Below are 25,106 nucleotides of genomic sequence, written 5' to 3'. Positions count from 1 at the left end.
GTAGGGGTGGGATGACCTTGTAAAAGAAAAATGTTCGAGATTTATATTATTTCCAAATAGTAAAAAAAAAAATTTAGGACAGAAAATGTTCGTACATGAATCAGGTTTAACAATCGGTTCTATAATAATATTTAAAAACTTTAGGTTTAGTATGGGCAGTGGTGGCACATGCATGTAATCCCAGCACAGAGGCAGAGGCAGGTGAAGTTCAAGGCCAGCCAGGACTGTTCCACAGAGAAACCCTGTCTTGAAAAACCGAAACAAAACCCTCTCAGGTTTATTTATTTCAGTGTGTGGCTCTAAGAGCAGTCTCTTGGCTGGGTACCAAAGCTGCAACAACTGACTAAGAAAGACTAGGAAACTGCATCTGATGAGGAGTGATTAAGTTTTCAAACTCTCTCTCTCAGGAGCTGCCTTACAGAAAGGAGATGGTGAGAGCTGATTTCATTAATAAGAAAGTTGGAATCAGGTATGCTTTGAAACTTATTTCTGGTGGGAGAGACGAGAATTCAAGCATAAAGTATACAGTGAGTTATTTTTCTTGAAAGAATACTTGATAGTAAGCTAGGATATTTGATAACTAACAGAACTCAGAAAGAGAGGTTACTATTTCAGGTCGAAACTATCTTGGAACAGAATGTAAGCGTGTTTCACCTACCCCAGTGAAGCTTATGGTCTGTGCTTATGGTTTTTTTTTTTTTTTTTTAGGGAATCTCCTGCAAACCTTGCCAAGCTCCTGACCAGGATGTGTCTGAAGTCAGAAGTCATAGGTGATGGCAATCAGATTGAGGTTGAAATTCCTCCCACCAGAGCCGACGTTATCCATGCATGTGATATTGTGGAGGACGCAGCTATTGCTTATGGATATAACAACATTCAGATGACTCTGCCAAAAGCATACACCATAGCTAATCAAGTAAGATTGCACCTTTAAATAAACACTCCTCTTGTTAGCAACTGACTGTTGAATGCCAGGAAGGCTTCGCGACAAACAGAACCCGGGAATTAAGCAGCATTTGGATGTGCTTTGCTAGGAGAGGCGTTTGCTGTGGGGAAGGACACAAAACAGATGCCCAGATGGTTAGAGAACCTGTGATGACTAGCTCTTTGAAGAAGGACAGCTTTCAAGTGTGGCATTCTTGCTGAATCCTTTAAGTGGAAGTTTCATTTTCTCCGCTTGGGCCCGAAGGCAGATGATGATGCTGTGTGAGAGAGGTGGGGTGGGAGACTGTTGACTAGCTGTGAGGGGACGTCAGCAGTATGCTGGTGATGGGAGGGTGGGTTTCCTTTGAGTGGTATGTTCTGCATGAATCTGTTTAAGAAAACAAAGCAGGTTGGAGATGTCGTGGTGTGTTGCTTTTTTCTCAGGTTCCTATCAACAAGCTCACAGAACTCCTCAGACTTGACATGGCTGCTGCTGGCTTCACTGAGGCACTTACTTTTGCTCTGGTACGTTTTCAACTCACTTCAGTCTGGCTGCATGTGTCCTTGGAATCCCTGAATTGTCTATTCTGTGATTCCTTATGTAAATCTATAGAGCCTAGACTGCTGAAACTTCCAGATTCTAGAAGAGGAACTTGGTTCCTTGAGATTGTACAATTTTTAGTAAAGAAAAATGGGGAGTTTTTTTTTGTTTTTTGTTTTTGACTAGCCACAGAAGACTGAAGGTCTAGGAAAAAGAAATTCGAATGACAGATGACCATGTGCTTTATATTTGATGTAAGTGTGGAAGGTGCACAATGAATTTCATAAAAAGATTTGTTAGGTTAGAATATTCGGTCTTAATTTGGTTGTGACTGTACCCACTAGATGCCGCCCTGGTTAAGGTCTTGGGAACTGTTCCACATTAGACTTATTTCTTTGTCTTTGAACATGTTCACAAACATTTGCTTTGAGTTGAAAAGCTGACATAAAAGGCCTAAATCAGGAAATGAATGTTATTACAGAATCAGAAGGGACTTGGCCTCCTCCTCAGGCTGACCATTGAAAGAAGTAAATGTGCCTGTAGTTTGTATGGTTTCCCTGGCTGAGAATGTCTGCGGTGCCCAGACTACTCTTGGCTAGCCCAATGAGCCCGATTTAACAACCTGTGGATGAGGCAGCTGCCTCGCTTCCTGATGCCTCAGCCCCAGCCCCGAGTCAGCATCTGTTGTTAGCAGGCGCTGCACCTGTGAGGAAGCTGAACTGGAAAGGGGAGTCGCTGACACATTGCACACAGCAGTCCTCAGAGTCAGGGCTAGGATGCCTAGTGCTTGACCCTGCCTCGGCTCGTGTACACGAGGCTTAGAGTGCCATGTCTCTCATGTATAGACATTCATTCCCATTTGTGAGCAGTCACCATTTTACACAATGTGAAATATAAAACTTAGCATTGAGAAATGGGTGTGCTTTTTTAAAATACATATTGACATAGGAGACAATACATTATCATTTTGAAGGACTTCAACTTTATAAAATACAAAGTTGCTGTCTCCACATGTGATTCTGTCTTCCCCAAACTAACTGCAGGTAAAACTTTGGCTTGTAGTTTTCACTGCCTTCTATTAGTGCTTTTTGATTTTGTAATTGAGTTCATGTATCTTGTAGGAGCACATAAGCTGCCTCTTGCCTAGGGCCTGCACTGCAGGGAGGGTTTACCCACCACTGATAACTGTATGTACATGGTACCAGTTCTTCTTGGGAAGTGTTCCTATCTTCCATAGCAGTTAGAATAACTTCTCTGTCCCTCCATCCCCCATGCAACCACAGGTATGCGCCCAAGATTCCAGCCCAGGCCTGTTATGAGCCAAAGCTTGTGACTGAATTATAGCACCAGAGTGTCATGCTGAGCAGTCTGCTCAGCTGTCCAGTCACACATTTATGTTCATTGTCTGGGAGGAAAGGAGTGAGGGGCTGGAGAGGATAGATTTCACATAAAGTTTCCTGTTAAAAGTCTTTATAGGGGGTTGGGGATTTAGCTCAGTGGTAGAGCACTTGCCTAGCAAGCGAAAGGCCCTGGGTTTGATCCTCAGCTCAAAACGAAAACAAAAACAAAAACGCTTTATAGGGCCTGGAGAGATGCCTCAGAGGTTTAGAGCACTGGCTACTCTTCTTGCAGGGGACCCAGGTTCAATCTCTAGCACCCCATGGTAGCTCACAACTGTCTGTAACTCCAGTCCTAGGGCATCCAATACCTTCTTCTGGCTTCTGTGGGCACCATGTACTCATTTAGTATGCAGACATACATGTAAAACAAAACACCTATGTGCATAAAATGAACAAATAAATAATCAAATTTAAAAGTCTATAAAGTTCTGCATTTTCTAAACAGCTCAACATTGCTGGTCTGTATTTTGTAAATCCAGTTTGCACAAGAGTGATGGCAGTCTTCAAAAGCTGACCCCTGACTTCTTAACAAGCAGTTCACTTTTCAGCATTAGGATTTTTTTTTTTAAGATTTTATTTATTTATTTATTATGTATACAGTGTTCTGCCTGCATGTATATCTACATGCCAGAAGATGGCACCAGATCTCATTACAGATGGTTGTGAGCCACCATGTGGTTGCTGGGACTTGAACTCAGGACCTCTGGAAGAGCAGCCAGTGCTCTTAACCTCTGAGCCATCTCTCCAGCCCCAGCATTAGGATTTTTTACTAGTACTACATACTAGTTGTAATATTTTCTTTTATAAATTGACCCAATTTTAGAATTAAATGTCTACTTTAACCTTAAGAGTAACAGTTATAATGATTGTGGGGTTTGTTAGTTTGTTTTTGTTTTGTTTTTCGAGACAGGGTTTCTCTGTGTAGCCCTGGCTGTCTTGGAACTCACTCTGTAGACCAGGCTGGCCACCAACTCAGAGATCTGCTTGCTTTCTGCCTCTCGAGTGCTGGGATTAAAGGCGTGTGCCACCACTGCCCTGCTATGATTATGGCTTTTGTACTTGTTATATTTCTTAACCTTATAGTAGACAAATAAATGCTAATATTGAAGAATATCTCTCCCTTCCTGGGCCTTAGCTACTGTCACTTCAGGGAAGCTTACTGAAAATGCTTCAGATTGTCTCAATTGTTTCCTATTATATTATGAAGCACAAGGTCACTCAGAGGCACTGGGATGTTGACCTGTGTCTGGGGAGCCTTTTTTTCTTTCACACAGCCAGAGCTAGTTCTGTTTGAGAGCCGGTAGCATCATGTAAATGCAGTTTTAAAATGACTGATCACAATGTATTTAAGTCTTGTTACAAAAACTCCCCTCTGCACTGGACAAAGTGGCATTTTCTTTTTTTGTTTGTTTGGTTTTTTTTGTTTGTTTGTATTTTTCAGTATGGTACAGGCTTTCCCTCTGTAGCACAGGAGTGTGGACTGTTCTGTTACAGTTTTAAGACTTTTTCAACAAAGTATGGCAAAGCTGGGTTTGGCGGTACACACTTGCACAGATGTACTACCAGTGCTTGCGAAGCTGCGGTAGGAGGGTAAATTCAGTGCCAGCCCGGGCCTTGAGTGAGCTCAGGCAGGAGTTGCTAGGACGGGCAGTAGGATGCAGTGAAGACAAAGTCTTCTCGGGTGAGCTGGCTACCTTCTCTCAGCTCCAGGCTTCCTACTGGGACCGTGCCTGGCAAACAACAGCTCTTTAGTGCTTTGAAGGCCTCTTCTTGGAGATGCCTTGTGGAACAGTCCCACGAGCAGTAGTGCCCTAAAGTTTGGAGAAGAAGACTTGAGTAACTTGACGGCACTAGCTTTTCATGTTAAATTTTTAATTATTTTTAAAAATGGGGTGACTTTTTTTTGTGTGTGTGGTGATTGTTGTCATCACTTGATCATTTTATATATATTTCTAGTACTTTCTGTCAGGCCTTGGAGATACATTATCTCTAAATCTTGATCCTCACTAGACTTGTTGGATCTAATAGTGAGTTTTGTTCTAACATCTGCCTACTGCTCTAGTTTCTGCCGGTGGATAAGGATGAAGCAGTTTATCTGTCTGAGGAGCTGCATGGGTCATGTGTAGGGAAGGTCAATGGCAAGCTTCTCAAAGAACAGTGCGCAGAGTCCAGGCATGTGAATTCTCCCAGTTGCACAGCCTGCCCCAGATCAGTGCAGACTTCTCTGGGATCGCACTGGGAGTCAGAGAAAGCCTGAGGAAACCAAGGAAGGGAACTGTCCTAGTTAGGGTTCTCTTGCTGTGAAGACACACCATGACCACAGCAACTCTTAGAAAGGAAAGCATTGAATTGAGGGGCTCATTTATAGTTTTAGAGGTGTAGTCCATTATCGTCATGGTGAGGAGCATGGCGACATGCAGGCAGACATCGTGCTGGAGCTGAGAGTCCTACATCTTGACTTAGAGGTAACAGGAAGTCAACTGGCTGTCACACTGAGGGAAGCTTGAGCCAAAGAGACCTCAAAGCCCACCCCACAGTGACATACTTCCTCCAACAAGGCCATACCTCCTAATAGTGCCACTCCCTTTTGGGGGCCATTTTCTTTCCAACCACCACAGGGACTCTTAATGGTACTGGTAGAGATATTTTTACATGAGAGGTACAAGAGAAGTCACTTAAGTAGATAGAGCCTTGGGTTTGCCTGAATGTGGTACTAGGACAGCAGTCTACATAAAGGCAGGCAAAAATGTAATGTTCAGAAAACAGCTAGGAATCAGGAACTTGGACTGGAAAGGTCAATGCGGGCCTAGTACAAAAAGGACTGGGTGTGGGTTAAACCCTCATCTCTATAGGAAATGTTAACCAGCTCCATGTTGTGGCTATTGCTCATCATAGAGAGCTATTTGTGGTTAATTGTATCTTCTGTGGACCTAAACTAGGTGAATTACAAGTGATAAATTATTGTCAAACTTAATGGATAAGACTCTAAGCTTATTATTAACTTACTGATATATATAGAGAATTGCATTGCTAAGAAACCACTGTAAATTGAATGATAGCATTAAATACTTTTAAATTTTGAGTTAGCCATTGCCCTGTACTAATCTATTTTACATGTTCTTAAGTGTTCCCAAGAAGATATTGCTGATAAACTTGGCTTGGATATCTCTGAAACAAAGGCAGTTCACATAAGTAATCCCAAAACTGCTGAGTTCCAGGTAAGAATTTGAATTTATTATTATCATTATCATTATTATTATTATTATCATTATTATTATTATATTATCTTTGAGATGATGTCTTACACTGTACCTTAGGCTGCCCTGGAACTCACTGCATAGCCCAGGCTGAACTACCAACTGCTCACATTCAGCCTATTCTTAGTTCTTAAATGCTTTGAACTCGTTGGCTCAGCCACTCTTACCCACATTTTCCACGTCATAATTGACCTGTACTTACTATTCTGAGCTTTCTCTCTTTCCCATCCATTTGTAGTAAATGGAGTAAAATGTATTCCTTCAACTCCATAAGCCATTACGCCAGCTTTTGACTGTAGGTGGATTTTTTTTTTTTTTTTTTTTTTTGGGTGTTGTTAGCTCACAAATAACAATTTGGAGACTTATTATTAATTATTAAAGCTCGGCCTTAGCTTAGGCTTGTTCCTAACTAGTTCTTATAACTTAAATTAGCCCATATCTTTTGATCTACATTCTTTTTTGTGGCTCAGTTACCTTTACTCTGTATTGCCCATCCTGCTTCCTCTGCGTCTGGCTGGTGACTCTGCTTTTCTTCTTCCCAGTGTTCCTGTCTGCCTAGAAGTCCCACCTAGCTCTCCTGCCTAGCTGTGGGCCGTTCAGCTTTTTATTACACCAATTAAGCATTACATCTTCACAGTGTACAAATATCCCACAACATTTGACTGTGCTTTGTGTCTTTCATTGTCATCTAAGCTTATCAGCAGTTCTGACAGGGTTTAGGAAGAAGTAAATGGGAATGATACTGTAATAGTAGTCAGTGTTAATGACTCCTAGTATGGGTTAGAATATTTGCTATAGAAGAGCATTCCAAGTTATAACAGCTTTACTACTGAATGACTGCACAACATCTGTGCATGTGTGTGAGCTCTTGCTTGCTTGCATATGCAGTCCTGTGTATGTGCAAAATCTTAAAAGCAAAGGAACTGCGTTTAGGAAACTTAGCACTGGTGTAGAGCATGCCTCAGCTGTGATCTGTGGTAGTTTCCTTGGCTTTGGGTCTCGCTTTCATAAAAGTTAGATCCTGGATTAGTGTTTTGGGAAGTCCTACAGTCTCTGGAAATGTTTATACTTAAAAATTCTGAATTCCATCTATAGAACTACCTGCTGTGGCAAATGAACTATACAAATATTTACTCAGCACATTTTCATTGAATCTGGATGCATTTTTATTTGTTTATGCTAAATGTATTTCCCTCCCTCAGTTTCATTTATTAAGTGTGACACAAATTTTGTATTTCTCAAGATTTCTGTAACTGTTAGATTCTTCAGAGTTTGTGTCCTGTCTGCTTTGCTTTCTATAAATGGAGGAACAGCAGATCAGAGATGCATTAGCTGCTGCCATAAATAGCTGCGACTTAGTGCACTCAGGAGTCAGTGTTTCTGGGTAGGTACATTGGAGATGACAGAGTGTCCTTAAACTTGGCAGCTTTTGCGTCATCCTGCCTCACCTAGCCATTCTGCCATCACTAATGCAGTGAGCAGTTTGTGCTTGCTTGTGGTGAGATTAAGTGTAAAGTGGCTTGGAGTTTGGGTATAGGCCTGTTCTTTTCCTGTGTGATTCTTAACTGTGGGTTCTTCTCCGACAGTGAATGTGCTATGGAATGGGCAGAAGAGAAACATTTTTTAGGCAAATTGGATTTTTATCTCAATTATTGTAAACAAGATTATCGAGTATCCTCACTTGTCCCGGGTTAGCAGTAATACTAAGTAAGCTGTCACTGCAAGTCTTCCTGGCTGTAGTTGGTGTTTTTCTTTTTAGTTGGGATTCACTTGAGGTTATACATTAAAGTTGATTGATTAATTTATAGGTTATTAGTTCATTATTTACTCCATATCCCTTAGTCTTTCACACATACATCCTTTTCTTTCAACTTTGTTAAAAAATATGGATTCTTTATTCTGTAGGCTTTCTACATTTAGGATTTTATTGGATATATTCTGATAATCGTCTATATTTCTCATAAACTAGTAGTTAGATCTAGAAGTTTGACCAGATTCAGTTTGTTTTGTTTTGTTTTGTTTTGTTTTTGCGGGCGGAGGGTGGGGGTTCGAGACAGGGTTACAGGGTTTCTCTGTGTAGTTTTGGTGCCTATCCTGGATCTCGTTCTGTAGACCAGGCTGGCCTCAAAATCACAGATATTGCCTGACTCTGCCTCCCGAGTGCTGGGATTAAAGGCGTGCACCACCACTACCACCACTACCACCACTACCACCACCCAGCCAGGTTTTAAATTTTTATGTCACTGATGGTTTTAGACAGAAAAAATTATTAATAAATGTGTATATTTTCCACCATACCAAGGAGGATGACAAACTTGAAGGGTTTTTTGTTTGCTTTTGGACAGTCTCATTGTGCTGGCTAGTTTTATGTCAACCTGACAAAATTTTGGGTCATTTTAAAAGGTGGATCTTCAATGGAGAAAATGCTCCCGCCAGATTGGCCTGTGGAAAAGCATGTGATGCTTTTTCTTAATTGATGGTTGATGGGGGAGAGCCCAGTTAGTTCACTGTGGATGGTGCTACCCTGGGCTGGTGGTTTTAGGTGCTATAAGAAGGCAGGTTGAGCAAGCCACGAGGAACAAGCCCGTAAGCAGCACCCCTCCAGGGCCTCTGCTTCAGTTCCCACCTCCAGCTTCCTGCCCTGCTTGAGTTCTTGCCCTGACTTACCTCAGCAATGGGCTGTTAACTGGAAGTGTAAAGAGAAAGAAGCCCTTTCCTCTCTAGGTTGCTTTTGTTCATGGTGTTTATCATCATAGTGATAGAAAACTCAGGCAGGCTGAGCTATAAGAGCTGAAGATGACATCGAAACCTCCTAATCCTCATGCCTCTACCTCCAGGTGCTGAGATTACAGACACACACCAGCACATCTGGTTAGAGAAAAATTATCTTTAAGTGTAGTACGTGAGCTGACAAGATGGCACAGTGGAAGTGTACCAGCAAGCCTGACAACCTGAGTTTGATCCCTGGTACCCACATGGCCAATAGGTTACAATTTCTAATTACCAAGTAAAAAACTCAAGACCCAAGAAACAGTATATGAGTTTGCTAAGATCTATAATAATGTAAGATATCTTGAAACAAGAGATTGTGTTAACTAACCTTTACTACGCTGCCATTAATCTTCCTAAGTCATCTCTTACCATGCCCAGCAGAGACACTAAGTGTCATCATTGGTACCAAGGTATGGGCTTGGTCTCTGATATCACTCGAGCATCTAGAACCCATCCTCTATAGAAAGGAGAGAGCTCCTGTGTGAGAGGTAAAAAGCAGGTCCAACAGCTAGAAGTCAGGAAACCCAGCACTCTCCGTGTATCCCAGACTGCTCATGAAGCCATCACAGTCTTCTTCCTTGGCTCAGCTTTCCAGTGCAGGGATTCTGTGTTCTTCACTGTGGTAGGCTGGAGACACAAGGTCTTTCTAAGCAGCTGACACTGACTTTAAATTATGTTGCCCAAGCAAGCCTTGAACTCACAATTCCCACTATCTAGTCTCCAAAGCACTGGGATTATAGGCTTATAACTATGCCAGGATCAGAAAACTACATTTATTTGTTTATTTTACATTTACTACAAATGGATGGGAGAGAGGGGAAAGCTGAGAATAGTAAGTACCGGTCAATTATGAAGGGAAGACTCAGTCAGAATGATTGAGCGAGCACGCAAAAGTCCAGCCTGGGCCACTTCAGTTACTTTGTAGAAGGAGATAGGATATAAAATTTCTCATATGTACAACCTTGAAAGCTCAGTTTAAAAATTATAATGAAAAACCAATCTTTAGGTAGGAATAGTCATTGAATTAATTGTGTTTGCTTCTCACAATTTTAATCAGATTTATTGGTGCTTATTTTGTTAATTTGGAATGGAGAATATTTTCAGTTCTTTCAGTGAGTTGGATTTGAAAATTTGAAGTGACTGAGACATTTAGGCTTTGCCCTGTCCAAAAGTGTTTTCCTGTGAAGCCAGGGAGTTGGCCTGCTTTGTCTCCTTCAGCAGTGAGTTTGTTGGTTGTTCTCAAGTCAGTGCAAATTCCCATCTTTCTGTAGGTGGCGCGGACTACCCTTCTTCCTGGCCTTCTAAAGACCATTGCAGCAAACCGGAAGATGCCACTTCCTCTCAAACTGTTTGAAATCTCTGACATTGTAGTGAAAGATTCTAGCAAAGGTAAGAGTGAGCTCCCTCTGATTTGCATACGTAAGCATTTTTTATTGTGTGAATTTCAGCTCTGTGTGGAGAAGTTAGCATGCTTACATGTGTACATGCAACCATGTGTCTTTCCCTCACGTTGCCATGCCCTCCTCCTAGTACTTTAGTGTTGATCAGGTTAGTCATCATTTTACCAGCACAGCCTCGAGATGGCAATTCTAAACCTAAGCTCTACCACAGCTGTGGTGTTTGTTGTTAAATAAAAACATCACGCTCTTATTAAATAGCCCATTGAAGTGTCCCAGGGCCCCTCCCGTCATTTGATCAATTGATTTTAGTGATTGACTTATTTGAATCTGAATGCTTGCAGTGTCTAGTAGGCTTTGGTGGTTATGTCTCTCGTTTCCCGGAATGGAAAGCACATGTTCATAAAGAATTTATTAATTTTCGGGAGGCAGTGGTGGTGCACGCCTTTAATCCCAGCACTTGGGAGGCAGAGGCAGGAGGATCTCTGTGAGCTCAAAGCCAGCCTGGTTAACAGAGTGAGATCCAGGACAGGCACCAAAACTACACAGAGAAACCCTGTCTCGAAAAACAACAACAACAATAACAACAACAAAAAAAACCCAACAACAACAAAAAAAGAATTTAATAATTATGAGGAGCCCTAATGAAACTTCACTTTAAAAAGCACCATAGAGAGACCGGGAAATGTAGTTCAGTGGCAACACGTGATGTGAACATGCATGTAAGTATGCATGGGTCCCTGAACTCACCTCAGCACACACACACCCCACCCCCACCGAGGGCCAGGGGAGGGGGAAGGAAGAAAGGACAGAAGGAAGGCATGCCCCACTGCCTCCTGCAGATTAATAAATTCTTTATGAGCACTCCGAAAACTTTCTTTCCTTCACTCTGGCACACATAGCATGGCATTGTTGTCGGGTTTTGACGGCCCCCGCACTATTGTTGTAACAGTGATTGTGAATGTGCTTTATAGTTTTTTTTCCCTTTGAAATATCTAAGTTCAGAGTTCTCAACTTAGTCCAGCGAGTATTTTGGGCCAACACTTAGAATGCATGGTTATTTAGTAAATATAAATTTAGGAGTTTTGCAAGCCTGATTTTCCTGAAGTCTGTCTTTCTCATGGAAACTCAAGTTCAATTGATTGTCTAGACCTATAAGTGCTGTGGTCTCTGGGTGAGCAGTGCCTCAAGTGACTGCTTTGCTGGTAGCCTTCCTTGGTCCTTTGATTTCATACATCAGTCCTTATGATTATGAGTGCTTCTTAAGTCCAGGCTGTAGTCTGTAGAATTTTCTTGTGGTGGCAAATCTATACTAAAAAGTAGGAATTATTATTATTGTTGTTATTATTATTATTATTATTATTATTATTATTATTATTAGTGTTAGGTGCAAAGAGTTTTGAGAATTCACTGTTTTCCACGAGTATAAGCTGTGAAAGTGCAGGGTTGCATTAATCAGTTCATTCTGACTGTTTCCTTCCACATTTATTCTTTGAGCCTCATAGTGTCTTGATCGTCTCTGGTGTTCTTGTAATTATAACTACAGGATTAAGGTAGCCACACTCTTTCAGCAGTGGCCCTTTGCAGTAGCTCACGGGGCTCACTAATGGCTCTTCAGGGCTGGGTGTGCTCACAGTCCGGAGGGTGAGAGTGAGGGGCAGCTGTGGGCCCCACACTTGCTGCACAGTTTGTACATACTTTGCACAGCCATGGAGTAGTACATTGTTGTGTTTTAGGTCTGGTTGCATGTGCCTGACATGGGTTTTGTTATTTGTTTTCGCTCAGATATTTGCGTTCTGTTGTGCTTTTTCTCATCAGGAAGAACGTCTCTGTAGCCAACCTCGGTTGTGCCTGTCTCAGTTGATACCATTCTACTGTTTTTTTCATGGTTTGTTTCCATTCGCTGCAACTTTACCCTTTGTCTTGCATTGGCTTATTCTTTTTCTTTAATATTTTCTGTCGTATCAATAGCATTTGAAAAATGAAGGGAAGTCAATTGCTCACTGAGTCTGCGATCGTGAAAACACATTTCCTTTTGTTGAGATGAAGTATGTTTTCTGTTTAGGTGGGCCTGGATCTTATTTCATAACAAAACCTTTTCTGATGCAGTATTCTAAATATGTGCATGTGGATTCCCTCCTAGTCATTGGCCTACAGGAAAGGGTCTACAGCATCTGGAGCAGAGGCAGCAGTGAGTCTGGGTTCTGCAGACTGCAGCTGTAAGGCTTCCTGTGGTGTACAGTTTATTTGAACTCTGTGGCTGTCTTCTCATCTGTACAATGGGGTAATGACAGCCCTTATTTTATTAGTTGCTGTAAGGATCCAGTGAAACTGCATTTGGAAAGTTTCAGCCAAATAGTAAGTGGTGGCTGCTGTTCTTGTTAGGGTGGTAGCAGTCCCAGGGCCAGATGCTGCTGGGTCATGCCCATTTTTTGCCATATGCTTGAAAGTCCGGGATGGCCAGCAGTTTACTGTGCTTTGCTTAGACAATGGAGTTTAATTTTTATCCTAACCTTTAAGGGACTTTGTGTCATAGGATTTTCTTCTTTTGTGTCTTTTTTCCCTTTATGAGAAACCCAAATCATACTAATATAAGACTTCACTTTTAAAAATAAATCACAGAAATATTGTTCTTGGAGTGATTTTATGATGTTTCTCTCTATTTTTTTGGGTGACAAGCTAGAAGTCATTTCTCTCTTAGATGTATGCTAAGCCATGTGTTCCTAAATGAAACTTTTTGAGTAAAAAAGTTGAAACCACCAATGGTTAAATGATCAAGGGATTTTCTAATTAATATGAAATTTCCTAAATTCTTCTTAGTGAGCAATCCCCAAATTATTAGTGAAGACGTATAGCAAGCATGAGCCAGGCTGTCGCATTCACCATGGAGAGAGAAAAGTAGAAACTATTTTAGACTATTAGAGTGCTTGCCGAGCAAGCATGAAGATCTGAGTTTGGATCCTCAGAACCCCTACGCCTATAATCTCAGGGCTAAGGAGGCAGAGCCTGGCAGGACCCTGGAGCTCACTGGGCACCCCGCTTGGCCAAGCTCAGTTTGGAGGGAATGTGCAGACTGTCCTGGCATGGAGCTCCAACTCCCAGGAACTCATTGTTGAGAAAACCCTAGCACTCCTAAACCTCACGTCAATGTTGCCTAGCAAGCGGCTTCTGGAATAAAAATGGCAGTAGAGTCTTGTGTGGATTCCCATGTCTTCCTGTCTATCTCAAGTTCCTCTGAGAGCAGGCAAAAGACATCTCCCATTTTCCTGCTTGACCTAGTCGAACATTCACTCTACTGTAGAATCCTCTCACTAGCCATCATGATGAACAAGGCTGTCGGGCTGCCAGTTTTGAAGCCGACTCAGGCACACTTTTCAAGCATTAAGACTTCCCCTGTAAATCAGGCCCATTCGGCTTGTTTGAGGCTGAGCCAGCCACTGCATTTGTAGAGCCTCAAGATCAGAAGTTGCTGTAACACTTTTAAAAATTAGTCATGACTCAGGGGACTAAGCTGATTTATGCCTTTTGTTGGGCAGAGTGGCATGTGTTTTTGGAACAAGAAACTGAGTGCAGACTCTGCCCTGGGGTAAGTTTTTCAGTTTTGGAGCAGGGAGGGTAACAATGGAGACCATGCGAGGCTGCTGTGTGAGTTACCGGTTGGTTTCAGACGTTAATAGCTCATTCATTTCAATGTCAGGAAGAAACAAACTGTAAACAAAATATTTTTAAAAGCCAGAAAAACTGCAGAGATGAGCAAAGGGCCGTCTGCCTGGAAAAGCTAGCTCATTTTGCACAATCCAGGCTTCCCACTTTCAAACACAGTTGAATTTTGCAGCCACAGTCCTTCCCTCAGTGCTCAGGGAAGCTGCCAGAATCTCACTGAAATGGCAAGAGAAAACTGGTCTCTGGGTTAAAGAGGGTAAGTCTAAAATGGAGCAAGAGCCTGAGAACATGAGCTGGGCTTTGTAAAGGGTTTCAGTGATTTCTACCAGCAAGATCCAACCAGCAGAACCTGTTCATCCATGCTTCAGTTATGACATGCCTCTGTGGCCAAATCTCAGAATCAGTTGCCTACACTTGGTTTCAGCAGCAGCATTTCAGAAAGTTTGGACCTGAGTAGTTGCTGTGCTCAGTGGAGTGGGTTAGAGCACTTACCCAGGGCTCTAGATACCCTTCCTTTCTTTTCGAAGCGCCATCATTCCAAATTTTGACTTGCTCAGACCTTCTTCCTCCATCCTCAAGAGCGCTTAGCAGTCCTGCTTTGAACTCCATCCCCTGCCTCCAGGTTCCAGTTAAATTGTTCCCAAACTTGGACATTGTCCCATAAGCTTCTCTAAGTGAGAGGATGGTCTGTTTTTCCTTACCTTCCTCAATGCATGTGGAAATAAAGAATTTTGGGTTGAAGCCTTTAATTGCAAGATCTGTTTCAGGGTTCTCGTTTCTTCCTCCTCCCTTGAGCACCATGGCTGCCACAGAACAGAACTGTTTTGTCTTTCTACGTGTTTGTTTCCTCAGCTTACTTACATACAAATGCAAACACGGGTGTGAGTGTCTTCTGTCTTGCACTACAGAATATTAAATATAGGTGCGTGCATAAGGCCTTTGGTTAACGGAGTGAAGGAACAGGTCAGGTCTTTAGAACTTTTGATATAACTATGTGTTTGTAAAGGCTCAGTAAGAGCATTTTATTATAGGCTTGTGAGTTCCTGTCTTCTGAGACATTGTCCATTAATTCTGGAGCTTCAGATAATGGAAGATTATCCAGCATCCACATGTGGAATGCGGCTTTCTGAAGAGGGCTTATGTCATCAGTCTGGATTAATTTAATTTCACCAGTTCATATTTTTGGCATGTAGAATTTCCAATTAATAATTCAAAAAACATGGGTATAAGGAGACTGACGTTAACAATTTTTGAAGTAGCATCCTTCGCATATGTGATGGCATCTTAGCTGTGTAAATAAATCATTTTTAATATAGAAAGTTATTTTAGTGTGCTTGGTTCCACATAGTTAAGATCTGCTAACGTGAGTATAATGTACCCTGTCATGCATCCAGTACTATATTTTTTTAATAGATAAAAATCCATTCCAGGTTTATGTTAACTAAATAAAATCCAACCGTCAGGAATAAAATTTTTCTTCCCTGTATGCATTGAGAATTTTAGAGATTTCTTTCCACATTTGTCTCTTGGCTTTTCAGTATCATTTTAAAAGAAAAGTGTGACCTTTGGTGCTGTAATATAGAGGCATTTTAGGGAAGTTGTTGCTATTTTTTTGTGATTGAACATATATTTATAATCTTAAATTTTCATGAATATGTGTTGTTGATTTAAGAATACTTTTTAAATTAAAAAAAAAAGATCACCAAGCAGTGGTGGTGCATGTCTTTAATTCCAGCACTTGGGAGGCAGAGGCAGGTGGATCTCTGTGAGTTCAAGGCCAGCCTGGTCTACAGAGTGAGTTCAAGGACAGCAATGTTACACAGAGAAACCTTGTCTTAGATTGGGGGCTGAGGAGAGGGAAATTCTTCAACTTCTCCCTTGTTCCACACCTGGAATTCACTGCCATACCTCATGCATAACTGCAGCCATATTTTGCACTTCTGTGTGTAGCTGTAGAGCTTTTATAGTAGACACAAATGTGGTCATACATGGTCTGAATGCATGCTATCAATTTCGTTTTTAATTCTTACATAATATTCTACTGTATGGAAGCAAAGAATGTTCTTAGTATGAGGATGAATGTATAGATTCCAAGACTTCCTAAAGTATGTCTTACAATGAGTATCATTTTCTCTTGTACAAATACATGTTTTTAGAAATGTAGTTTGCTAGTCCCTAGGTGTACACATTTAAATATTTGACAATTTAATAAATTCTTTTCTAAAATATTTTTAACTGATTGTTTTTTCTTTTTTGTTTTGTTTTGGTTGGTTTTGAGATATATCTTGCTGTGTGATCCTGAGTTTCTTCAAGCTTACAACCTGCTTCCACTTCCTGAGTGGTAGGATTACAGGTGTGAGCTAACATACCCAGCATATATTAATACATTGCACATGTTACTATATTGCTTATATTCATTATACCTACAGAATGGACTTCACAATGCCATTTTCTTCTTGCTCTTCTCCCCTTCTTTCTTCTGGAAACAAGTACCTCTGCCTGGGTTGGAACTTGCTATGTAGACCAGGCTGGCCTCAAATCTGACTTCCTTTGCCTGCCAAGTGCTGGGATTAAAGGCCATTATGCCATTTTTGTACATGCATGCAATGTGTTTTCATACCACCACTGCTTGTCCCTATCTCACGGCTGCCGGTCTCCCCATCTAGCCCCTCTTGCATTTCCATGTTTTCATTTTATTTATTTATAGTCCTATCGGGTATATCAGGGTTCTTTTTTCCCTGTGTCAGCTGTGGCTTTTCAAGGTGTTATGTTTTCATGGGATTCTTGGGGCTTTTGTAGGTCATTTAGATTGTGCTAAAATTCTTCAAGAGATAGACTTGCAGCATGAGGTACAGTTCTGTGGATGCCGGTGTTGAAATGTCAGTGGTAGGTCAGACTTAGAAACAGTGATCTGCTTCATTTTCCGAGGCTAGCTAACTGTTCATCTCTAGCTCGAGCACAATATCTAGCCCTAGATTATTCTAGAAGCTTTTTTGTTCTCCACATTTACTTTCTTTCTAATAGCATCTTTACTTAGGCTTCTGGGTACATGTAAGAGTAAGGAAGACTCTGTTCCCTGGATAATATGCTACCAGAAACCACTAATTCACCTCTAACCATTGGTGCAGACAGGATATCTACTACATGGGAGCCCATGCCAAAGCCTAGAAAATTTATGTAAGTCACATGCTAGGGACATCATGTACCATTCCCTTTTATTTTTCTTTAAAAAAAAAAAAAGTCATTTGTTTTGTATCCTTTGAGGTCACAGAACTGCATCTAGCCATCCTCCTTTGGGTGGTTTAGATCCGCTCTCTCCGGGCAGTACTTTGAAGTCTGTGAAATACACGGATAATTTAGGCTGACATACTTGGCAGGCCCATTGAAAAAGCGGATTGTTTGATGGCATGACACAAGAGGTCTGTTAACCGAGTTATAAAGAACTGAGGCATTTCCAACAAACCCTAGCTTTGGCACGAAGTCTAAATAGTTCTTAGTTTGTGGCATGCAGTCTGTACTTCCTGTGATGTAATATGGCCTCTCTGCGCAGAAGGCGAGGAGATGGGGATTTTAGGGTGGGACCTATGAGGAATGTGAAAAACAATCAGTGGTAGAGTGGGGAGGGCACCTAAATTACGAGGTTAATACACAGTCCTAAAAGTCAGTGTCTTTTTGTAAGCTTATTGCAAAATAACCTAAAAGTTAATTTTTTCCCATGTATGTTGTAAACATCTTGAAACCTTTATTAAATGGAGTAAGCTTTAATTTTAATTATTATCTTTTTGGAGACAAGGTCTCATGCAGCTTAGGATAGCTTCAAACTCACTGTGTACCCAAGAATGACCTTGATCTTCTGATGCCCCTGATGGGCATGTGCCACACTATGCCTTGGCAAGCACTCTGTCAACTAGGCCACATCTCCAGCTCCTTTTTTAAACCATTTTTTTTTTAAACTCTAATTTTTTTTTTCTTCTGCAGTCACTCAAAGCACTTAATTTGCTTTAAAAAAAATTCTGTGTTTTTGGTCCAGATATTTGACTGTTATCAGAAATGTTCATATTACATAATTTGGAGATTAGGAAAAAATAGTCCAAGGCAAAGGTTCCCCAAACCAAATGCCTTTTCATTTGCATTGGTAAGCTCTCTGAATGGTGGCCTCACCGTCGGCCTGCTCTCATGGCGAATGTGGAACTACAAAGTCGTTTCCATACGTGCCTGTGTGTTAAAGTGGAAGCATGTGACACCAACAAATGGGTACCACATGGCAGGAATACCCAGAAGCAAGTCAGTAGTATGAAAGGGGTAATTTAGTTCTGTTTCATTTAATTTTTTCCCTTCAGGAGGAGAGAGAGACTGTGTGTGTGTGTGTGTGTGTGTGTGTGTGTGTGTGTGTGTGTGTGTGTGTTCGTATTCCCGTTCCCGTTCCTGCAGCAGAATTAGGTCTCTCACTTCAGTTTGTGCGTGCTGCTGGGTTACCTGGCATTTCTGCCTTCCTGCCTGCCTGCCTGACTTTAATATTGATCCTTCTCCTTGCACCTTTGATTATAGAGTTTGGATAGCAGAGTTCTTTGTCCTGGAAGATGGAAACAATAATGAGGGTGGCAATATGGAGTCATGTCACCTCAGCTGTCCCTTGTGTTGCCTTGGAATATGGCCCACTCTGTGCTCCTGGCCTGATGTGGTACTTGCTTCTTTCCATGCTTATGTCTTTTTCCAGACTTTAGTTGTGTATTCAGAAAATAAGTGTTGAGTTTGTGTGAGCCCCACAGTGGCATTGACCTCCACTATCTAAGGAAAACTAGAGTGCCTTTAAGCATAGTATGCACCAAGAGGTGTTAAATGGTGAGAAGCAGTTCTTTCTCTGTGTCCATTTAGTCAGAAGTTTACTCAGAATATAATCTCCATAAATTAATATACTGTTGATGGACACAAATTCCAGATTAAAAAAATAATAATTTATTTCAGCGACTTAAATGAAATTCTTTAGAATCATGAAAACTTTGGAGAAGTAAAACATCTGTTCGCTGTACCAAAAATGTTTCAAGAATGCACATCTTTAACTATACATATATAAGCAGCTATATATGGCCACACATGCATTTGCCCTTATTCTGTTTCCCTTCTAAATCCTTTACGGCACACTGGAGAGTAGTGGAGAGGGTGTGGGTTTTAGTCAGTCCTGAGCAGGGCCTGGTTTGTAACTTCATAGCTGTGGAATTGATAATGATTAGCCCTCGCCAGTTAGCTTGACTTTGGGCAACTTGACTTAATTGCCTTGAGGTTTGGCTTCCATCTGTTTCCCAGCAGTAATAATCCTAGCTGAGGAGGGTCTTGAGCTAAGTAACGGCACTGAGGGTTGGCTGAAAGACACTCCTTACCTGGCCAGAGATTGCTGGTGCCGTGAATGTCTCGGCGTCTTGCTGTTTGTGCTGGCCATGGCTGCTCTACCTGTGGAGAAGCCGTGGAAGAGCTTTTGTTGAGTCCATGTGCACAGGAAGCAGGCAGCTTGCTGTTCTCACTCTATTTGCAAACGTAGATGGTATCTTCTTTCTTTTTCCCTAATTTAAAAAGCACAGTGAGGCCAAATGCATTCAGAATTTGTAAGAGCTGTGTGGCTTTAGGATCTGTTGAAGGGTCATAGTATATACCTAAGTTATATGCTAGTTTTAAAGCTAAATGATGCTGTTGACTTTAAATCTTCCTTTATGTGCTATGTATTTTTTAAAGCACCACCGTGAAATCCCCAGCAGCATCCCCCTGAACCCCTTCCCCCCAATATTTTCCTATTTTAGCTACATTCCCCACATCTTACTCCAGGCAGCTGCCGCCTGGTCTCAGTGACCGCAAGTCTGCTTTGTCCACCTTGGCACGGGTGGATCATGCATCCTCCAGCCTCCGAGGCTGGCTGCTTTCATTCAGTACAGTGCGTGTTAAGACCCTGACAGTTGCTGAGGTTTTAGTATCTCACTGTGTTTCTACGCTGGTTCATTATGCAGTTTTCATTGGGGTTCATTTCGAGTTGTGATTCTTATTTGTCTTATTTTTATAGGAGGTAATGTATTGATTATGGAAAGATTTTGAAATACAAGTAGAAAAAAAATGATCCCATTCAAACATAACCTGTCGATCTGTTTCTTTGGAGTCTTTTTTCCCCAGTACATGGCGCTGTCTGATTATGGCTATGTTTGTATAGTTTGATCCTTGCTACACTTGTAAAAGTTGTTGTGGTCGTTTAACACAGGCAAGCTACCTTCTTCCTGAGCCTTGAAGTGCACAGCCCATCAGCAGCGCTGCATGCTCTTGTGTGGAAGACCACTGGGTCTTTCTCATTGCCCCTGGCTGCGGCCCGTGACCAACAGAGGCAGTTCTCTACTTTGCTTCCCCTCAGCCCTGGAAGTCACCTTCTCACTCTGTCTCTGTGGTGGTGTGACTGCGAGCTGTGAGCTTGTAGTAGTGTCCTTGCCTTGCACACAGAAGACCTCAACACCTTACATATGGGGATCATGTAATTTGGCCTGCTGTGACTGATTCTCTTGGCATATTGTCTTCAGGGTTGATCTACATTGAACTACCTTCATATCCTTTGTTTTACTGCTTCCATGTAAAAAAAAGATTGTTTTGTGTGTATTAGTGTTTTGCTTGCTTGTTTGTGCACCGCACACATGCCTGATGCCCTTGGAGTTCAGAAGAGGGAGTCCGATTCCCAGGAACTGGAGTTCTGGATGGTTGTGAGCCACCATGTGGGTGCTAGGAACCAAACCTGGGTCCTCCGTAAGAGCAACAAGTGCGCTTAACCACTGACTCGTCTGCCCCAGCCTCTCATTCCACATTTTAATTGTGAAGGTTTATATAGAATTTTATATGTATAACTTACACAGCTTTTTAAAGGTTATAAAACAGTCAATACTGTAACTCCAACCTGGCTTAGAGGTGGACTGCTGGGGGCCTCTGAATTTGGTGTGATGCATCTGGTACCTCCCTGTCCTGGGGCAGCTCCCTCTAACTTTGCTGGTGGCCATTGCCTTGCTCTGCTTCATAGTTTTCCAACTGTGTGGGTTCTTTTAACAACATAATTTAGTTTGGTCTCCTTTTTAACTGGTTGGCCTCCTTTAAAAAAAGAGGACCTAGCGATCTTCAGTTCAACCCCTGGCACACTGTCTCCACGTTTTTGTTTGTATTATTATTATAAATGTTTGCTCTTGTCCATTAAGATAAGCTTTCACAGAATGCTTTCGCACAGCCACCAAAATACTCTGAGAAGTGACGTGCTGTACTTCACCCTGTCTATGTCTCTAGTTCTCTAGTGGAAATAATATAGGAAGTACTTCTGCAGAAGCCTTTTGGTAGCTAGTACGATTATTTAGGTGGTGTCATGAATATAGAACATGAATCATTAACTGGTACATTTTGCTGGAGTGTTTACAGCAAGTTACAGGCGGGGTCTGTAGTGAAGCTTTGGACCTGGGGCCAACACTGCAAGCTAGTCACTCCTCCCCCTCCGGAGTAAACACCTTTGAGAATTTGGTGCCTGAAAAGTTTGATTTGACCGTGAATTTCTGAGGCTGAATGCTTCTCTTCATGCCGAAAGTTTTTGTTAACTTTGTCCACGTTTGGTTGGGATAAGCCAGTTTCTTAAATAATGATTACTGTGACCTGATGATCAATCCTTTTTTACTTTTCTAGATGTAGGTGCGAAAAACTACAGGCATCTCTGTGCTGTTTATTACAACAAGAACCCTGGGTTTGAGATCATCCACGGGCTGCTGGACAGAATTATGCAGCTGCTCGATGTGCCTCCCAGTGAGGAGAAGGGGGGCTATGTGATCAAAGCATCCACAGGTAAGATGCCAGAGTCGGTGAAACGCGATCAAAGGCCACGTCCTGTTGTTGATAAAGTCCTGTTTGTTTCTTTTGCTTTTGAGTTACAGTATGGTCAGTAAAGGGAGAGAACTTTATTCTAATGAACTGTTAGTTGTTGCTAGAAGATGTTCTTCCTTCCTCCCTTTTCCTCAGCACCTCAGGAGGTTGTTTTTCAGAACTGTTAGGAGCTGCTTAGTGTCGCTTCTGCGCCAGCTGAGCTGTAGTACCCCCTGGCACCACTGTGCTGCCAGCGCTGGTGAGCCAGAAAGCCCAGGCCGCAGGCTCAGATGAACTGAAGTACAGTCTGTACTAGAGCTGCATGTCTGCAGCGTTGAGACAAGGCCAAAAAGAAAGCTAGTGTGAAAACTTCACTCTCTAATCAAGGTGCAAGGTGGGCTCCACTGCCCAAAAGCCCAGGCCAGTCTCTGGCTTTCATCCAGGCCAACTCCACGCTACATGTGCCCTAATGTGCTGGCTTTTCCTTGTCTGAGGGGTCTGAAGCTTTTGCTGTTCCTTGTCCTGTAGCTTGAGTCTCAGTTTATTTTATTTTTTGACAAGAGGCCTAGAAACAATTGGAGGACAATATTTTTACCACTCATTCCTCCTGTTTACCTTGCTGTGTCTGTGCCTGCATTTGGTATCCTCACTGGCCACCACAACGCTCATTTTTAAAGTATTACTTAGCAGTTATTTATAGCGAGATTTGGTGAGTAAATATTTTGGGGTTTTACTTATATTTGTTTTTCTTAATCAGATTTTTTTTTAAATTGTGGCTTGTTTTCATTTTTATTTTGAGCCATTTTTTGAAAATAGCTGTGAAATATATAGCTAAATTGAGAGGCTTAGTAGTAGAAGAAATTAGGCATTTTCATGCATTTTCATCAGAAATGACCCAGTAAAGATGTGTTATGCTTACATAATAGAGTCCAGTGCTGGGACTGGATCATAGAGTCCATCCAGTGTAACATCTGGGCTTTACAAGTGAAGGAATTAAGGGGAGGCAAGTTGTAGGAGTTGGGCCTGGTTACTTGTGTTCGAACCCAGGCTTCTCTACCAGTTGCCTCCAGGATTCATTGTCCATGCTCAGTCAGTAGCTTACCATTCTAAAAATGGACTCTCAAGATCAAAACATGAGTGGGCTTGTGGGAAGTGATAGGGATTGGAAAGAATAGGTGGAGCCAGGGTCTAAAGGTGGGTGCTGTGGGATGTGTGTATCTATCTTAGAGTGCCATTTGTTTGACTACAAGCTGGGGAAGGAGTTCTCCATGCTGGCAAGAGGCTTCAGCTAGCTAGAGGGAAAGTGTTGAAGCTACTGATTCTTTTGAAGCAGGTGAGTGATAGTCGGTCCGCACTTCAGTGGGGTTAATGCAGCAGCAGTGAGTGTGGGTCAGGAGCATGGAGAGTGGTGAAGAAATGGAGGGAAGGCACTGCAGTGTGCCATAGAGCAGTGATGAGTGCTCCATGTGACTGAGAAGACTGATGGAAGGCTCCCTAAAAGATACGAGCAGCACGGCCAGTGTGGTGCTGGAGATTTCATAGTCTATACCACCGGGAGCCGTGTGTGTGTGACACAGCCAGCAGGTGTGGATCTTAACATTAATTTTTGTCATTCTACACTTAGGTAATTTGAATCCTGTGAATATTAAAGTTCAAGCAAGAGAGAACTTATTAGCATCTAACTTTCCTAATAGCAGATAATCTGCTATTTTGGCCCCAAATTGTTTTTAAATTACAAAATGCATCCACAAGTTATAACTGCCCCCTCTTTCATTTTTTTGAGACAGTCTCACTGTGTAACTCCGAACTCACTATGCAGCCCAGTCTGGCTTGAACTCAGATTGATCTGCTTCTCCCTCCTATTGAATCTAGGATAAAAAGTGTATGCCCCCACCCCGCCCAGCAATTACAGCTTTCTTAATTACTTGTCTTTATGTGCCTTTGATTAGCGTAAATTTTTCCCTTTTTTTTCTTTTCAGTGCTAGAGAATACACCCAGGACCTTGGGCTGTTTAAGCAAAGTCTCTGCACTGAGCTACACCCCCAGCCCTTGGCTTTTTGAAGCAGGATCTGCTTGCTTAGCCTACGCTTGCCTTAAATTTCCAGCCCTCTCTGCTTTGCCTCCTAAGTACAGAGATGGTTGGCAGGGGCAGCCACACCTAGCTTACTTTGGTTTTTCATATGCGTATTTAAGGCTCAGATTTAATTCTTTCTTTGAATCTACACTTGGCTCTCAAATGCCAAAGTTTTAAACTTTTATGACTTTGAAAAGCTTTGATTGAACTTCTATACATGAGTAGCCTGGATCATTATTTTCTAATATGTCTAACTGCTTTTCTTGAAAAGAGTAGGGAAATTACTTTTGTTTCCTGTTACCATCAGTGGCCACATCCACATCCAACTCCCTGGATTCTGGGGCATGTGCCTAGTTCCTGGGTGCTTTTTTCTTAGGATGCTTTTTGTAAGAGCCACCAAGCCAAGGGCAGTTAGTGCCATTATAAAAAAAAATGGTTCTTTGTTTTTCATAGGTGTTTCTTAGTCTGTTTTGATTATCTAATGACAAATATGATTCTCCTTTTTATGGTCAGAAAAATCAAGGTCTAAATAAGTGGCTTGTCCAAATAAGTCAGCAGAAAGCCAGGATTTGTTCTCTTTGTGATATGTATGCACATATATCATAACTAAGGATCAAGAACTGTTTTCCAGACTCCGGAGTCGGTCTGTAAGCACAGGGATTTAGTTGTTGGAATGTTTTTAGCTATATCTTTTCTTGAAGCTTACTGTTATTGTGCATATACATACATATATATGTGCATACACAGACACCTATCGATATGTGTGTATATGTGGTAGGAAAAATGTATATGCTAGGAAAAGATCTTCAGAGGAGAGCAGGTACTGCGGAGTAAGAACTGCTGTTTCATGCCAGTTTTGATTACTGAGCTGTCTTCTATTACTCCAGCATATGGTTTACTTTTTAATAATTAAAGATCCCAGGTGGCTTTGCAGTTATAATTTGGCTTAGTCAGTTTAGCAGAGTTTCTTGCTCACATCAGTTGGGCCTTATCTCTTTCTGTCTTTTAATGTGTGCTACCAAGCTTCCTCTGTGCTGCTTTGCTGGGAAGGTAAGTAGAGTGGAGCTTATTCTTCCAGAAAGATGGCCCTGCCCATTGTGAAAGAAAGAAATTTGGAAATTTGTTTGGCTGATCATCACATCGATCCTGAGGAAGGCGATGACGTTAGACCGTAATCAAATGATCATGTAGTAGCAGCTCCGCAGCCAGAGGGAAAAACCA

The 25,106-nt window shown here is 41.8% G+C and overlaps 1 protein-coding gene across 1 annotated transcript in view; it reads left to right on the top strand.

Annotated features, from left to right (window-relative positions):
* The window catches only part of Farsb (phenylalanyl-tRNA synthetase subunit beta), a 59,082-nt gene that overhangs the window by 24,858 nt on the left and 9,118 nt on the right, over nt 1–25,106 (top strand). The window contains exons 11-16 of the mRNA XM_036173241.1: nt 408–469; nt 709–916; nt 1,369–1,449; nt 5,991–6,083; nt 10,166–10,283; nt 21,638–21,793. Coding sequence (XP_036029134.1) covers nt 408–469; nt 709–916; nt 1,369–1,449; nt 5,991–6,083; nt 10,166–10,283; nt 21,638–21,793 — 718 coding nt within the window. The remainder of the gene's footprint in view (nt 1–407; nt 470–708; nt 917–1,368; nt 1,450–5,990; nt 6,084–10,165; nt 10,284–21,637; nt 21,794–25,106) is intronic.

The sequence above is a fragment of the Onychomys torridus genome, chromosome 23 (genome assembly GCF_903995425.1).
Source record: "Onychomys torridus chromosome 23, mOncTor1.1, whole genome shotgun sequence".
Classification (NCBI taxonomy): Eukaryota; Metazoa; Chordata; class Mammalia; order Rodentia; family Cricetidae; genus Onychomys; species Onychomys torridus.
The sequence above is the reverse complement of the archived record's forward strand: the minus strand, read 5'-3'. Positions and strand labels throughout refer to the sequence as shown.